Genomic DNA, 18,587 nt, shown 5'->3' with positions numbered 1-18,587 from the left:
TTGTTTTGTTCTTTTTAATCTCAATTTTCTCTGTACAGTATTGTTCAAAATAATAGCAGTACAATGTGACTAACCAGAATAATCAAGGTTTTTCGTAAAATTTTTTATTGCTACGTGGCAAACAAGTTACCAGTAGGTTCAGTAGATTCTCAGAAAACAAATGAGACCCAGCATTCATGATATGCACGCTCTTAAGGCTGTGCAATCGGGCAATTAGTTGAATTAGTTGAAAGGGGTGTGTTCAAAAAAATAGCAGTGTGGCATTCAATCACTGAGGTCATCAATTTTGTGAAGAAACAGGTGTGAATCAGGTGGCCCCTATTTAAGGATGAAGCCAACACTTGTTGAACATGCATTTGAAAGCTGAGGAAAATGGGTCGTTCAAGACATTGTTCAGAAGAACAGCATACTTTGATTAAAAAGTTGATTAGAGAGGGGAAAACCTATAAAGAGGTGCAAAAAATGATAGGCTGTTCAGCTAAAATGATCTCCAATGCCTTAAAATGGAGAGCAAAACCAGAGAGACGTGGAAGAAAATGGAAGACAACCATCAAAATGGATAGAAGAATAACCAGAATGGCAAAGGCTCAGCCAATGATCACCTCCAGGATGTTCAAAGACAGTCTGGAGTTACCTGTAAGTACTGTGACAGTTAGAAGACGTCTGTGTGAAGCTAATCTATTTTCAAGAATCCCCCGCAAAGTCCCTCTGTTAAAAAAAAGGCATGTGCAGAAGAGGTTACAATTTGCCAAAGAACACATCAACTGGCCTAAAGAGAAATGGAGGAACATTTTGTGGACTGATGAGAGTAAAATTGTTCTTTTTGGGTCCAAGGGCCACAGGCAGTTTGTGAGACGACCCCCAAACTCTGAATTCAAGCCACAGTACACAGTGAAGACAGTGAAGCATGGAGGTGCAAGCATCATGATATGGGCATGTTTCTCCTACTATGGTGTTGGGCCTATTTATCACATACCAGGGATCATGGATCAGTTTGCATATGTTAAAATACTTGAAGAGGTCATGTTGCCCTATGCTGAAGAGGACATGCCCTTGAAATGGTTGTTTCAACAAGACAATGACCCAAAACACACTAGTAAACGGGCAAAGTCTTGGTTCCAAACCAACAAAATTAATGTTATGGAGTGGCCAGCCCAATCTCCAGACCTTAATCCAATTGAGAACTTGTGGGGTGATATCAAAAATGCTGTTTCTGAAGCAAAACCAAGAAATGTGAATGAATTGTGGAATGTTGTTAAAGAATCATGGAGTGGAATAACAGCTGAGAGGTGCCACAAGTTGGTTGACTCCATGCCACACAGATGTCAAGCAGTTTTAAAAAACTGTGGTCATACAACTAAATATTAGTTTAGTGATTCACAGGATTGCTAAATCCCAGAAAAAAAAATGTTTGTACAAAATAGTTTTGAGTTTGTACAGTCAAAGGTAGACACTGCTATTTTTTTGAACACACCCCTTTCAACTAATTGCCCAATTGCACAGCCTTAAGAGCGTGCATATCATGAATGCTGGGTCTTGTTTGTTTTCTGACAATCTACTGAACCTACTGGTAACTTGTTTGCCACGTAGCAATAAAAAATATACTAAAAACCTTGATTATTCTGGTTAGTCACATTGTACTGCTATTATTTTGAACAATACTGTATGTCTTTTTGTTGAAGTAGCAAATTTTTTTTTAAAGGGATCATGTGAAAAAAAAAAAAAGTAAATTTCCTTGATCTTTCAAACAACCAAATTGGAAGACCATTTTAAAAATGAACATTTGTACTATGTTTATGCTCTGTCTTAACAGTGGCTTTGGTTGTGATGAATGAATGTTGGAGAAGCCAGCCTGGAAAACACATGACTGGATAAGCAGTCAGTGTGGCACGAGTCCGTGTTCTTTCTAATTCATTAGTAGTGGTCAAGTAGAGCATCAAAAGGCCAGGTGCGTGCAGGGATAGTTTAGGTTTAACACTAATCAGACAGTTAGAGATAAGACTGATTTACAGACCACCCACCTTCTTCCAGTAATCCCAGCATTTCAGTCTATCCACAGTTTTTGTCTCCGTTTATTTGCTTACAAATCATTACTCTAAAAAAAAAAAAAAAAAAAAACACCAATTAAATCTAGTATATAGCTTGTAAATGTTGATTCTTAATACCTGGTGAAAGCTATATTTTAGCATTTCCTAACAAAGTTTGAGCCATTTTTCAAAAACATTCTACCATACTGTTACTATTTCTGCTATATTTGTCTTCCGTTTCCAATGTGATGAATGATTTGGAAATACCAGGTATTGAACCGTTTTTGTCAATACAGTCTGGTTGTTGACTGATTATTTGATCAGACTGACAAAGGTATAGAGATGTTTTATACAAAATGGAAAGTGCACAGTATATATACTACAGAACTAGTAGCAGTAATATATAAAAATAGTATGGAAATAAGATACACTGTAAAAAAAATAAAAAAAGGATAATGTCCTGACAGAAAATTAATGGTGCATTTTCCGTTAAGTTTATGGACATACCTTCCAATCCTCAAACACAACACAACATATTTCAGTGTAATTAAAAAACAACAAAAACAAACACTAAAACCCTGTGAAAAATCACAAGCGCAAATCCCTTCATATTAACAGTTCATTAGGCTGTAGTTTTACAAACCCTTCTACTTTACTGTACCTGTGGTGGTTCATTTTTAAGGACAGACACTAAGCCACCTCTACAGTAATTGTATTGCGTCAGTTAAACCAATGTGCGAGCACAAGGGATACAAAATCCTGTCTTAGTCTTAGCCGTGCAAGTCACAGACGACCACAGCTAAAACAAAATCTTGTTTAGAATTCATTATTTCTAAAAATGCCCTTGAATTGAATCTGATAAATCACACCTTTCTCTGTGAGTCAAGTCTTTAGAGGGCAGGGTTTTGGAAACAAGGTGCATGTTTGCAGGTCTATTTCAGTGGCTACGGTTGTTAGCTACCGTTCACAGATGTAAATCTGTATTGTAAATATAAGTGTAGGCACTTGGTATCATTTGTTCTGTCTGGCAAAGGTTTCAGAGTACTGGAATGACAATAAGGTCATGTAGTTTACTTGTTTATTACCTTGTAACCTGACAGGTGGTCACGTGTTTGGGTGAGACGTGATTACAAAAGCATTAAATTAATATGCCTCCACTGAGAACTTTTATATTGGGTTCAGGTTATTTTGGTGCATGGAAATCTGGCAAATCACCTTTTCTGCATTTTCTCCTTCTCTCCTCATTCCCTGCACGTGTCTTTTTGGTTAGCACACTTGGTTAACTCCAGTTACTTCTTAATTAGCTGCTTTACAGGATTACTAAACAAGATTAGAAGAAGGGAAAAAAGGAAAATCCCTTCCATCTGCCTACCTACCAGAGGATTGCCACAGTTTTACACCTGCGCTCATCTTTGGCAATCTGGATAGCACTTCATAACAACAATATACTGTGGTAACTATCAGTGGATACGGTGTAACAGGTATGCACAGGTGTGGGAAGGTTTGGTCACATCGTCGGCAGTGAAGGCTATTTTACAAAAGCTTAATTTTCAAGTCAGAGGAAGTCACTATGTGGAAGCTCACATGGACCAGCGTCCTGTGTTGTTTAGGCTGTATTTTTGCAGTAGGCCAGCTGGATATTTCTGCAGGTATGTATATTTGTGGATGTATTAGTTGGGATTGTTATGGATGATGGCTACCACAAAGTAATTTGTTTGTGTATTTCTTTTTCAGGGGAGGTTGACTGGATTCCCATGCTTGGAAATCCAGATAAGCATTCACAAAGATTGTTTCAAATGTTTGTCGAAAAGCCTGGAGACCATGGACTATTGCCAAGGCATAAGCGTAATGTTTTTCTGTCCAGTGGAGTACGCCACTGCAGTCGAGAAACAGTGCAGCAAGCCATCACTGACCACCTCAAATACTACCAGCTCAGAGGTGAGACACTATTACTATTGCTATTTATGTAATAAAAAGCATTATTATTTATAGCAAAGTAAATTATTACTTGCACATGTATTAATATATATATATATATATATATATATATAATTCTGTTTCAGTGAACTCAAAGTAGATTTGTATCTGCAGCTTCCCTTTTTGAACATTCTAAAATCACAAACTTTAGTGTTTCTTAAATATATAATTAAAAATTACATAATTAAAGATATGAAGATCGCACAGTTTTGTCACAAAATCACAATTATGTGGACACAGGTAAATGTGAAATATTTTCACTACTCTGGTTTGAATCCAATTTCCAATCCAATCCACTTTTTGGTAATAACCCTTTAACTCACAGAATATATACACGTAATAACATCATTCTACAAGGAATTATATTATTTTAGTTGGAAAACACCTTTTCTGTCAAGCTATAATTAATCAAGTTGAAATGCCTGAGCTCAACCAGATCATATTTCTAAGAGTCTTATATACCCTTTTATAGTCATTCATAAAAGGGTATGTTACAACAAAGCGTGTTTATTTCTAACAGTTACAGAACTCAGAAGATACTGCATGAAAGTTAAGGCCCAAATACTTAAAGCCAAGGAGTGAATTTTTACTCGTAACTAATAAAGTACTGGCTGAAAAACTGCTCTGTCTCCTAGAAGGAATGAGACCAGGCTCACTGCTGTAAACTGGCCAAGAAATATCTAGTGTCTCAACAAGGAGGTTTAGGATTTTAATAATGGGTAAGAGCAAGTTGGCAGAAAGTTATACCTTATATTGCTAGATATATTAAATACCATGGAGAATCATTAAGTTCTTGCAGATTATCTTCTTGTTCAAATAATCATCATTATTAGCACATTGTAAAAAGACAACATTAGAGACCATAACCCAAAACCCAGACCAAATCTTGACCCAGGTAACATGAATCAAAATTACATTTATGTTAAGCCCTCAACATAAAGAATCCACAAAGGTTTCCATTATTATATATTATATTCATGTATTAATCTACTAGTGCAAGCTGTTCTGTACAGCTGACATCTGAGTATGTAACCATGAGATCTCATTAGCGTTTGGTGGTCAGATCCATTCAGAGGTCTCAGGTTAGTGTTAAAAAAAAGACCTCAAGATGGTCTTTCACAGTTCATGTGTGATTACTCCCTTAACAAATTAAAAGGCAGTATGGTGGGGTTAAAAGTCAGCTAACACATTGGAATGGGGCCAATAAGGTCAAAGCTTTAATATCCATGACTGAGATTGAGGGTGTGAGAAATCTTGTGCACCATTGATACACTAAATGTAAAAGTAGAGTTTGGGATTGCAAAACGATGTCATCTGGAAAGATAATTGCGGTGTCTGTCAAGAAAATGCACCCATATGTCCAAATGACTGTGATATATCAGATGACTTGGTGAAATCCTGTCCTCTCAAGACCAAGACCAGAGTAAGAGAAGGTTCCTAGTCTGGTCTTGACTCAGATTTAAACCTCTTCTGGTCTGGTTTCAACTGTAACACTGGTAGCTGAACTTTAACTTTTCAGATGAAAGACATGTTCTTTTATTCAGACAAGAGCATTTCTGTTACACACACACAAAACAACTGTCTGATTGTATTACTTACTGTTCTGCTTGTGTTTTGCATTAATACAAGGTTGTTGTTGTTTTTACATAAGTGTGTCAGGAAATTGTGTGGGGGGCTTTCAAAATCTTCTTGGACCGCCTCCCCAATCAAGAAGAATACAAGAGCTGGATGAGCCAGTGCCAGACAGAAAGAGTCTCCATACAGGAGATTGGCGCTGCCTTTAGCCAATCAGAAGAACACTTAGCACTTATCCACAGAGTACGTATAGCATAAGAGCTGTATCATTAACATTGTACTAATTATGTTAGCTGATACTTTTGGTGTGGATAGAGTATTATGGGTGACTGGTTCATGTGCATGTCAGATTGTCTGACTTCTGTCTTTTGGTCTTTATGGTCCATTGCAGAGACTTGCGCAGACGAGACTGAAAAGGTGCAATAATATTTTAAAAACCTGTTTTCATCTTCAACTCATCCTTTTAAAAATGCCCCCTTCTTCCCAGCCATGTATTATAATAGATGAGTTACTGAGTCTGTTTTTCTCCTCACCTTTTGTTTTCCTTTTTCTTCTCAGTAAGACACCTACATACTCAGTATGCAGGTATACACCCTTTATATCTTTTCTTAATTTTTTAATTAAATGTACTGGTCATAAAAAAAACGTGTGTGGGGTTGAATAGTTAACTCTTAATTTTGAAGATCTTTGCGTAATTTTTTTTTTTTTGTTTTCTTTTTTTAAAGCAGTACTGAGGAGTCTTCCCAAGAGCAAGACCGTGTGCCAACAGGTCTGTTTGTTAATAATTGTTGTTTTTGACAGTTTCTTATATAAAATGTATATAACCCTTAGGAAATCCTCTTGGCCTAATCTCATGAAAACTGTGAAGACGCATGTCTGCATCATATTTGATATTTAGATTTTCAGAATAATAATCAGGAAAAGCTTAATTGCCAATTCATTTTTATTATTTATTTATTTATTTTGGTAATGAAGCTTACAAAAAAAAAATATATATTAAGACCATTCAGTTTTATTTTGCATTAAGCGTTAATTTACACAACCATTAATATTGTATTAATTAATGTTGTACTATTAGATATTAAATGATTTAAAATAAAATAAAATTTGTTCAGCAACTAGCTGCCATAAAAAGTTGCCAACGCACATTTATTTTGGCAAAATATAAATTATTATTTAATTTTATAAAAAGGATAAGATACCTGGCTTGTAGAGCTTAATTTGCATTTCATTTCAAACCACTGAATTAAACCACTGAATCTAAACTTGAATATTTCTGGGGGAAAAAATACAACTGATGATAACTAGACTAAGATTGTGGCCTGAAACCATTAATGCTTATACATTTTCTGTGATGTCCTACTCTGTTATTTTGATGCAAACTTATTCGAAACTTGGTAGGTGATGAGCTTCCAGCAGAGACCACTGTGATGGTGATCACTGCAGTTCCAGATGAGGTTATCTCAGAGAGCATGAAAGAAGTTACTGCAGAAGCCACATCTGCTGTCATGATAATGGAGATGGATACTGAGGTAGGTGTTTGACAGGGTGAAACATACCATTCATACTGATATAAAGTCAAGTCTGGTTCAAATCTGATCTGATCTCATAATTCATACAAAAAAAAAAAAAAAAAATATATATATATATATATATATATATATATATATATATATATATATATATATATATATATATATATACTGTATGTATACCTGAATTATAAATACTGAACACCTGCTAAACAAAGTTTATGTGTATTGTCTATGGTAGTTCACTAATGAGATTGAGCAGGAAGCAGCTGCTTTGCCTTCAGGTCCTCTGGTTGAGCAGAGGGTGGAGTTGGCTATGTTATTGACTGGAGAACCATGGAGTGATGAGCTGTTCAACTCCACCAGCAGTAAACATGGCAGACTCACTCAGAGGATCACAGAGAAGGTACAACACACACACACACACACACTTGCTATAATTTTTACACTAATTTTATATATAACACTTCAGGTTCTGTTCCAACCTTTTAAGTTAATACATTGTTTTGGTTTTGTGTTGTCATGTTTGTCATTTCTTACAGATTTCAGATGCCTTGGAGGAATTAAAAGAATTCAAGAGTGTATCAGTACTGAACATCAGGTTTGTTAATGCATGTTTAATTTTGTCAGGGATAGTTGGTAAACAATGGCTCCAAAGAGTATTCAGAAACTTAATTTACACTTAAAGTAGCATTTTAAACATGACAGATCATGCTTTTTTTTTTTTTTTTATTTAACAGAAAAAATTGTTTTTGATTTTAAATGACAACAAAATACATACTGTACACTATAAAATGTACAATAATTTAAATAGTGATAATTGTGCTAAGAATTTTAACTTTATCTTTCCTGTAGGCCACAGCTGGATCCCTTAAGGTAAATTATACTTGATTATGTTGGTTAGTGAGTGATAGAATGTATTTGTTGCAATCTTTCTTTGAGCAAGACTGAGCAAGCAATAATTAAGTTTATATTCATGCAATTACAATGGAAATATATGGGTCAAGACATTCTGATATAAACACCTTTAATTGTCACTTGCTAACATTATCTGTGCAAAGTTATATCCAATCCAAACCCGTAAACATTTATTGCAAGTGTAGTTGTTGTTTTCTTTTTGCAGTGGTGATAAAGCAGTATTGGTGGAATATGTTGTGTCCCTCCAGTCCAGCAGTGAAAAGATCAGCAGTGAGACACTAGACTTCATTCATCTTCAATCCAACATGGTAGAGGGCACCTTTAGTTATTTAGAGAGGCCCACTGTTCAGTACACCATTATTGACCTCCACCCTGACATCACCGAGGCTCTGCATGGTACTGCTCTATCATCTGCTTGTAGCTATTAGTCCTCTGCAGTACATCTCAGCAGTCTGTAATGGTGTAATGTCCTCTTGTCAGTGGAAATCTCTCCAGAGGAAACCCATCCTGCAGAAGAATCTATAGACCCTGACCACAAGGTGAATCACATTTCTGTCAAGGTGGCCAATAACTTCAACAAAGTCTGGAAATCAGTTGTTTTATTGTGTATATTTTCTAGGATGATATTTTAGCAGTAGAAAAACCATCCAAGCTGCCAGGAGAGGTGGTGCAGGAGGTCTTTACAGTTGGTGACCTTTTGGATTCTACAATGTCAGAAGAGGAAGGTATGATGACAGCTATCTACCCCTTATATATCTTCTAGCAGTAGTTTCTCAGAGGATTAGAATCTAAATTTACATGTACAATGATTTACAGCAGGGCTGTGCAATCCTGCTCCTGGAGGGCCAGCATCCTGCAGAATTTTGTTCTAAGCCACTGGATTTTTTTCTAAATTCTGTAAAGCAATGGCCCTCCAGGAGCAGGACTGAATAATACTCATTTACACCAACATAGTGGTGAAATAATTAATTCAAGATGCTTTTTATTCCCTTTTTCAGACATTCAAGACAAGGACTTGGTGTCACAGTTTCCTCCTAATCAAACTCTTGCTGTGGAAGGTGAAGCTGTAGCTCCCTTTATTGACACCAAGCTAGACTTTGACTTGAAAATGGATGACTTTGATCTCGCTTCTGGATCTGGTGCAGAAGACGATTGGGTAACTGTTCTTACTAGGGCTCAAGAGCCAGATGGAGAGACAGAGGGTAAGGAAGAGGTTTTAAGTGATGTAGACAAACCACAGATAGAGGACTATGAATTCTACACAATTGCAACAGTGGTTGAAGAGGACCAGATCTTGCCTGAGGAAACTCCTGAACTGATAACTGTTAAAGCTGGAGAAGATGGAAACCTACAGGTTGGTAGCAATGTGCCCACAATGCCACCAGTCAAAGTGGATGAGGCAGAATCTACCCTAAAACCCGAAGAAGACCTCATACTACCCGAAGACAAGGAGGGAACTGTTTTAACAGAAAAGCAGAAGGATGGGGAAACTGAAGTTACATTGATCACAAAGGATGAATCAGAAGGGGTTGAAGTAGAGGAATTGGTAGAATCTGTTGACAGTACCACAATGGCACATCAGAATGATTTCGTACTAACAGATGGTTCAGCTATACAGTTTTCAGAGGAAGTTCTAACAGAGGATGAGATCCTATTGGTCACCATTGAACCAGCAAGCCCAGTCTACCCAACACTTATTTCACCTGAGAAAGAACCAGCCTTCTCCCTCAACCCCATGATAACCCCAGCGGAGGTTGAGTTGGTGCATACCTTAAATTCAGAAGTCATGACTACATTTCTAGATGTGATCCATTACAAAGAGGTAGAGGGTAGTGGCATCCCTGGTGTAATCCAGGGCGGTGAGGTTTCCAGCATTGTCTTGCCAACTAACCCTGGGCGGTCTTTGATGGTGTTTTTCAGTCTTCGTGTAACCAACATGATATTCTCTGAGGATCTGTTCAATAAGAGCTCTGCAGAGTACAGAGCCTTGGAGCAACAGTTCCTTGAACTGGTAGTGTACCTCCTCTATGTTTGCTCCTATTGTTTTTCCTTTTCCCTATCCTGCTCCTGGGGACCCACTGTACTGCAGAGTTTATTTCCAACCTGCTTCAGCACATCTGCTTTTGCTTTTTTTAAGTGATCATGAAAAGCTTAATTAGCTGGTTCAGGTGTATTTGTTTAGGGGCAATGGGTCCCCAGCAACAGAGTTGAAGACCTCTGCTGTTATTTCTCTTCAACCACATTTCTTGTCAAAACTCCACACATCAATCCAAATCAGAAGTGTCCTGCTCCTGGAGGGCCACGTTCCACCATAGTTTAACTCAAGCCACAACAAACACACCTGAACTAGCTAATCAAGGTCTTCACGATTACTATAAATTTACAGGCAGATGTGTTGAAGCTAAACTCTGCTGGAAGGTGACCCTCCAAAAGCAGAAATGGACATGCATGATCCAGATGAAATAATTCACTAATTCAGGGGTTCACTAACTCTGTCCCTCAAGGTCCACTTTCCTGCAGTGTTTAGCTCCAGCCTTAATCAAACTGCAAAGTGGACCTTGAGGGGAAGAGTTGAGAACCCCTATAATAATTCACATTACAGTATATGCCATTGGTTCCCAACGCTGGTCATGGAGTATTCCCAACTCTGCACATTTTGTATCATTCCATAATCAAACTTACCCTAAAATCATGCATCGGTTAACTAGTAGAGACTCCAAGACCTGGAATTGGTGTGTCATATACAGTAAGAGTGACATCAAAAATGTTGGGTGGTATTCCAGGTCCAAGTTTGGGAACCACTTTTAAATACCAGGGCTCTTTAACTCCAGTCCTATTGGCCAGAACTCACCCAAACAAGATTATTAAGGTGTCCAGAATTGCTTGAAAGTTATAGTCAGGCAGGTAAGATTGGTATTGTTTCTATATTATGCAGGGTACTGAACCTCCAGGACTGAAATTGAAGAGTTTTATTATATACCATTTATGTAAGTTTATGAACTCATTATTGGGATTTTATGTCCCTCAGCTGGTACCATATTTGCAATCAAACCTCAGTCACTTCGAGAACCTGGAGATCTTGAACTTCAGAAATGGAAGTATTGTGGTGAACAGCCGAATGAAGTTTGGGAAGCCTATTCCTCGTGAAGTCATTACTGCTGTTTACATCATTCTAGAGGACTTCTGCAACACCGCTTACCAGACCATGAACCTCGCCATTGACAAATATTCATTGGATGTTGAATCAGGTAAGACAAGATCAGAAAACCTTTATCACTTTGGTCCTAAAGCCTGCATATTATGTATCTCATCGCATGCCATCTTAAAGGGGGTATAACATAAACAATTTCACCCAATATCATGTTAATCTTGAGTACCTATAGAGTAGAACTGCATCATTCTTATCTTCAAAAAGTATTTATAAAACAAAGATAGAGCTGAGCTTCTGGAGGCACGCCATGGATGGAGCTATAGAGTGACGACCACTTGAGCACTGAATGACAACAAAACAGACATTTGATGTCATTTTACTTACCGTCTGTAGTTCTGAATCATGACTGGGATCTTTTATAGCTGGGACCGCTCCATCTTCAGTATCAAACAATGTGAAAATCCAGGCCTTGTTTATAAAACATTCATCAACAACACACTTGTGAATCTCCGTTCCTGCCCTGGAAAAACAAACTGTATCCACGGTTTACATAATGCTGGGTTCTTTAGGAAGTTTAACAAAGTTATATTTCCCTTAAGTTACAAACAAAAACACACTTCTATGGGAGTTCCACCCTCATCTACGTCATGAAGAGCCACGATCGAAAAAAATTCTCAGAAACTTGTACGAACCTGGAAGTATGATTTTTGGCGCAGGAATATTCCAAAATGTTTTTTTTTTTTTTTTTACTTTGTCGATGCTTAGCATGAGGATCCAATGCTTTAACAGTGTAACAACTCTGAATCCATGAAACATCATTGTACCCCCCTTTAATGCTGTGGTTAATCTATGTGGGTCTGTTTGTTTTAGGGCAACAGGCAGACCCGTGCAGGTTTCAGGCATGTAATGAGTTTGCTGAATGCACAGTGAACCAATGGTCAGGTGAAGCTGAATGTGTGTGTAATGCTGGTTACTTCAGCGTGGACGGACTACCCTGCCAGAGCATCTGTGACCTTCAACAAGACTTCTGCTTGAATCATGGGAAATGCGATGTCATTCCAGGCCAAGGAGCCATCTGCAGGTTTGTATATTATGTGTTACTCAAGAAATTTTTAATGCAAATGTGTACATTTGAAAAAATGTCTGTCTGTCTGTACTACCTGGAGAACAGCATTTTCATTAATGTAGCTGCAAGTTAACTTAAGGTTTTTAAGTTTGTTTGTGTGCTTGTCTGCTGTATAGGTGCCGTGTTGGGGAAAACTGGTGGTACAGAGGAGAACATTGTGAAGAGTATGTTTCTGAGCCACTCGTGGTTGGCATTGCCATAGCATCTGTTGTCGGGTTCCTTCTGGTGGCGTCAGGAGTAATCATCTTCCTAGTAAGAACTCTGAGACACCAGTATGAGAAGGATGAAACGGAGGACCCAGTACGGTAAGAGTCAATCTGATAAATAACTGCTTCATCCCAACTCACATTCTTTTACTGTGTATTATAATGTTCTTTCTAATACAGACTTTGTCTTACGCAAGGGAACTCCAGTTCCTTCAGAGCCTGCAGAGCCGATCACAAACGCTTTAGAGTTTGACCTTGAGTAAAGCATACTTGAGCTTCTGAAAAAGTGCTATATAACTAAAACCTATAAAAAATTAGAATGAAACCATTATATTCTAATAAAAGAAAAAATTAACAATTAAATCAACAGTGATTAAATGACTACATGCAAATTGTTAAATGAAAATCAAGTTTCAAAAATAAAACTAAGGTTAAGATTACCCATCAAACAACAAACTATTGAATTATTACAGTATATATAAATATTTTGCCTGAGTAGTTTTGGCATGTAAATAATTGTTAGAACAAATATTTGTAAGAGCTGTCACTTATGAATGATTAAGTTACATTTTCATTGCTTTTCTTACTTAAATCTCTTTAATTACTACATGTGCAGCACCTAGGAAGAAGCCTACATCTCCAGTAATTCCATTATTCATGATATTTGACCTCTTTTGTGTGTGTATACATGTTTGTATGCAGGGGAGAGGACAGCCCACCATTTCTAGACAGAGCCACTAAGTATAACCCCATGTTCGAGAGTGAATTCACTACAGGTTACAGCCATTACTACCAGCAGTACCCCGGGCCCCTAGTCCACAGCAGCCCCAGTGCCGAGGCATCCACAGAGTTCAGCAGCGAAGAGATACGGCATGTTTATGAGAACAGTGAACTCACCAAGGAGGTACGGGTCTGTGTATACTTTGTATACAGCACTTTAGATAAGCAAGTGAGATTTTTTGCTAAATATGTAAGGAAGTGTGTAATACATGTTTTTGGGAATTTCTCTTCCTTTCTGTTCCATAGGATATTCAAGATCGTATCCGGATTCTTGAACTCTACACAAGAGATCGTCAGTTTGCAGACTTTTTGAAGCAGCATCAAATGCAAGTATTTTAATTATTTATTTTTTTAAAGATGCCTTAACCTATAGCTTTGCTTATTTTCTACTCATATTGTCATTTTATTTGTATTTTATCAGAGCGATGGATAATCAAAGGGAAAGTTCCTCCAATAGTAAATAACTGTCCAGTGTCCAATAGCCTGCTGAGTGCAAAACAATGAAGGTTAGTAAACAGTGTTATGAGAACAACATGTTATAGTGTAACAATATGTTTTGTGTCTTCAGTGTTTCATCTAATGTAAACATCAGTGAATATTTAGGGTTTTTCAGACTTTTTATTTTTTTATTTTTATTTTTTAAATTATTTAAAATACAGTGTTTGTATTGATTTCTGTCATGTGTTCCTCTTCTAGAAACTCGCGTTGTCTTTTGGGAAATGGCACCTTAGTGATTCCAGAGCAATTTCTCTTCAGCCTCTCTGAGATTTTACCATCACAAATCAAAATGGCTACCAATGGATACTTCTTAAAATAAGATTCAAGGTATTTTCTGTCACAGAACAGGATCTTGGTCACAAAAAATATCCTTGTCATTCATTGAAATGCTTTGTAAGTGCCTTCTAATCTTAAAGCTGTGGCCCATCTCTCAGACAATCAATCTTTGGTGTTAAACAAAAAAGATCCTCGATGCATTAATCCTGAAAGTTACTTGAATCATAGACCATTAATCTTGTATTACCCTTTTAGTACATTACTGTACCTTAACTGCTTCACTGCTTGTCAGAGATTTCAAGCTATTGTGTATTAAAGTCAAATCAGGCTGCTTATTTTAATTATTTTTAAGACATTTAAGAAGTTAACTTGTGGCCATCTTGGATGCATCCGGGCAGCTATTTTCTATGTAGGTATTAACATTTATACAAGTAGGCCTACAGCTCCTATATACTTGAAGATTGACCAAAACCTACTTAAATCAGTAGTAAAATCGGACAGCAGTGGTTTTATAGATCTGCTTTATATGCTCAAATCCCAGGGGGAAAACAATACCTCTACAAAAAAGGTGATTGGCTCTTTAACTGAAATACAGACTTCCATTCCTACAGTTGCCATTTTGAGTTTTGCATTTCCTTCTATTTATTTCTTTAAAGTGAGTGCAGCGTCACCTCCTTGTAATAATGGACATTTGTATGTATTATTATTTATTTTTGTACATTATTTACTGTATTTAAAATGGTATCAGTTAAAGGGATAGTTCATCTACAGTAAAACTAATAGTCATCATTTGCTTGCATAATTGAGTAAATGATTTGGCAGAATTGTCATATTTATGTGATTGATACCTTTGATATTTTGTGAGAATAAAATAAAACTTTCTTATCCTGGAGACTTTTATTTATACCTTTTTGAGTTTGTATTACATGTTTGCCGGTGTGTGTTTGCCTGCAGAGCGATACAATGTGCTTTGGGCTGATGGTCTTCTACATATCAGAGCTAATTTAGGAGAATAGAGAGCCCACTACAAATAGTCAAAGAAGAGATTACAGATGCTTACCTGCAGCCTGTACTGAAAGTGTGAGATATGACTGTGTTTTCCAGTTTATAGCATGAAAATGTAAATGGCTCTAATATGTTATACTACATAGCGAGATCCAAAAGTCTAAGACAGACTCAATATGTACAAAACTATGTCATGTGGGTTTGGAATGACGTGAGATTAGTGATAGCTTCAGGTTTGGGTGTATAATTGACCATTTATTGATAAAGAACAAAGATCTCTAGAGTCACATTCTTCATTTTGTTGAGAAATCATTATGAATCAACAAATCCATTATTTGTTTGCTAGTGTTTTAAGTAGAGAGCATGAGAAAAGAGTATAATCAGAACCAGGCCTGATCCACAAAGAAAGGGTTGTTTTTCTCTTTACAATGTCAGTAGTGAAAGAACTGATGGTCCAATGATTTTGTCGACATTTGACAAAACACCTAATCCAATTGTATCGCTTCTCAACCGATTTGAATCGTCACATATTTGAATCGATTTTCCATCTGCTTGTTACATCCCTAATCCAAAATTTAATGGACAATGATGGTACGTCAAAATAGTCATTTGATCTACAGCATCAGCTATTCGCTGTTAACGACGACGACCGAGGTCTTGTGGAATAGTAAAGTGTCTTTCTTCCATGTGGAAGCAGTTCATTCAGGTAACGTTGCTTTCCATTCATACTGTTCATTTCTGATGTACAACTTCTTGTACAGTACAGTAGCAGGAGAAACAGGCATTGTATTGGCGTGGAACAACTGTTAATCATCTCTACACATTCCACATGTTTATTTTTGTTACACCGAAACATTATGCCATGGGGTTATGTCTTATGGATTTGTTTAAAATAACAGCAACATAATCAGAACAAATGAAACCCATGACAGAATGTTAAAGTATTGCATGCTAGATCTGAGACTTGTTTTGCTTACTGTAAATTTGAGATAAGTGTTAGAGACAGACACAGAAAAGATTGTTCCTGTTATTGGTGTGCATCTAGTGATAAATCTGAGAAATGTCCTGCTGCAGGGCACGCTTGTACAATATTTGTCAGTGTTACAGTCATAATGATTCTGTGTACTTCAACTATTATGGCAACGTTGATAATGAATCACCCTCCTGAGTAGAATTCATCAGTCCCCCCACACACATATGCTGCCAACAGCTGCATTTAGTCACTTTTTCTTCCTCGGAAGAAACACAAACACATACAAATTCTTACAATATTTAACACCACTCATCGCTGATGCCAAGAGCCACCATTGACCAAATTTTATAGACAATTTTGTAATATAAGTATCTGCCATATTTTTCAGCAAAGTAACAAGCTATTTGTGAATATTCGAGAATTAACTAGCCTAGATGCTTTGAGGAAAACAAGAATAAAGTGCAGTGCGTGGTAAAACTATTTGTGCAACAAGTGTGTTTATGATTATGATAATAATATATACTGGATACTTTTTCTCAAATTAAAGCCACTGAGAGACTAAGACAATAAATCTATGCTTTTGTAATGTAAAAAATAAGTAAGACAGAAAAGTACTTTTTACTACTTTTACTGCACAGATAGATTTCATTGACATATATACTCTAGTTTTGGTCAACAAAGAACACATCGTCCCTGCTCTCCCCTTCTCCCTAGCATCTGTCATTGAGCAACTGACTGATTTTCCCATTGCCACATAGTTTCACATGACCCTTTCATGTTAACTAATAAATATGGTAATGAATACCAGTTTGCAATGTCACATAGCCTAACTACACTTATACAGCTACAAAAACTGGAAGCAGCTGACACTGGAAGAGGACAGAAAAGCAAAAGTATATCATCAAAGAGAGAATACACTATAATTTGTAGTAATCTGAATGACAAACTAGGACTGGTTACAAAGACTGGTTTCAAAGTATTTCCAGGTTGGGAATCCCTAGCCAAATCTATATGTAATGCGGGAATGTAATACCTGACCTGCTGGAGCTCAGATTCTGGCAGTGCAGTTTGGCATGCACAGAGATCCAACCTTGGAAATTTATAGATGACTAATCTTAATCCATCCATTTGACACCTCTTGGCACATTGGCATTATCACTGTGCCCATGGAAAAACTGCCATCAGCACGATGATTTCATTAGCAGAGGGTTTTGTCCCGCTGCCAGGGAGCCCATGACAAGGATCCTTTGAGCCCAGAGCAGATGCAACTTCCTCTTGATTAGACTCTGAAAGATGCAGTGCTGTACATCTGCCTTAGACACTGGAACATCAAACAAACAACGACAGAGAGCAGATAGAAAACAGAAAGAGAGTAAAGAGCGGTGATTCCAGTTTCCCTGACATCCAAAAACATGACTCTTATGTGTCTACTGCCGACAGCAGAATCACACCAGTCCTGAAAACAATGAGGAAAGATCCGTTTATATCAGTCTTGCTGTCATACATATGATTTAGCAACTGAAAGGTCCCTGGCCCACTTTTACTGTATATTTACAGAGTAAAATTCATGAATATATCATTCATATTCATATGGTGCTCTGTTGCTGAAGGCTGGGGTTTTGTGTGTCTGTGCTTTATTTTCAAATATTTATCCCGAAACGCCTCCAAGAGTGAGGACTGCAAGTATGGGTTTTTCAATGGACAATTATTAAATTATTATATTTGATAAATTACTGACCTTGAATTTATACTCTGGTATCAACATCCTCAGCTTTTCCAAATTGACTGCAAAGACCACAGTAGTTTTTAACAAACTGCAGCATTTCATAATCATTTGTTTGGTCACAATGATGTCATCAACACACAGTATATTTTGAAAGATGATTTGAAGGACATTTGACCCATAATTTATTATTACAGGGCTAATAGGGGACAGGAGAGTCATGAGACACAATGACATGTTCAAAAGGCCTTCTAGACAATTGAGTGCAAGTACAAACAAAAATTTTTTGGAAAATCAACTGGAAACAATCTTGCTTAGTAAGAAACCTGGAACACTGATATAGATGCTTAACATGCTTTGGTACATTTTGAACATGTTCATTTTATTAATGAATGGATTCCAATCGGTCCTCATACACTTCTTCATGTTTTTCTCCTTTAGCTGTGGTTAAATAGACTAAGTCTGAGAAATGGGTAACATATGGTATTACATTATGTTTTAAACAGCCACACTGTGGAATCGCTGGGAAAGAATCAAAGGATAAAAATAAATTAAAATCAAGAAAACGATGCATGAGTTTTCTCTCAATAACAATAAACTTCAATGACTAAACAGTACTTTGTTTAGCCATTCTTGTCAATTCAGCAAATTGATATTGCATTCTAAGGTTTCTTATTTCTAATATGAATTATACCATGTGTTTTTATAAGTAATTCAATTTTTTTTGTATTTGTGACTATTGAGAAAATAGTCAAGTATATACCATCTGATACATCCATGATGTTACAGGGAGCGTTATAGGAAGTATTTTTTCCCAACG

At 36.9% G+C, this 18,587-nt stretch overlaps 1 protein-coding gene across 2 annotated transcripts; it reads left to right on the top strand.

Moving 5' to 3' along the window:
* The first annotated feature begins 1,626 nt into the window (after positions 1–1,626).
* Positions 1,627–14,924, top strand: LOC128019882 (interphotoreceptor matrix proteoglycan 2). Of its 2 annotated transcripts, none has more exons than XM_052606192.1 (21): positions 1,627–3,676; positions 3,762–3,965; positions 5,656–5,822; positions 5,971–5,996; positions 6,138–6,164; positions 6,308–6,348; positions 6,981–7,111; positions 7,353–7,517; positions 7,654–7,712; positions 7,967–7,987; positions 8,235–8,425; positions 8,510–8,568; positions 8,649–8,754; positions 9,028–10,040; positions 11,058–11,277; positions 12,051–12,261; positions 12,423–12,611; positions 13,215–13,416; positions 13,539–13,618; positions 13,714–13,798; positions 13,989–14,924. In XM_052606192.1, exons 1-20 carry the CDS (start codon positions 3,598–3,600, stop codon positions 13,754–13,756), a joined length of 3,234 nt encoding a protein of 1,077 aa, XP_052462152.1. In that variant the 5' UTR covers positions 1,627–3,597; the 3' UTR covers positions 13,757–13,798; positions 13,989–14,924. The 2 variants fall into 2 exon arrangements, with proteins under 2 accessions (XP_052462152.1, XP_052462151.1); XM_052606191.1 differs by having other exon boundaries at positions 6,305–6,348.
* The last annotated feature ends 3,663 nt before the right edge of the window (positions 14,925–18,587 follow it).

Source organism: Carassius gibelio, chromosome A9 (genome assembly GCF_023724105.1).
Source record: "Carassius gibelio isolate Cgi1373 ecotype wild population from Czech Republic chromosome A9, carGib1.2-hapl.c, whole genome shotgun sequence".
Lineage (NCBI taxonomy): Eukaryota > Metazoa > Chordata > Actinopteri > Cypriniformes > Cyprinidae > Carassius > Carassius gibelio.
Note: the sequence above shows the minus strand (reverse complement) of the source record. Positions and strands in the feature narration are given on the sequence as shown.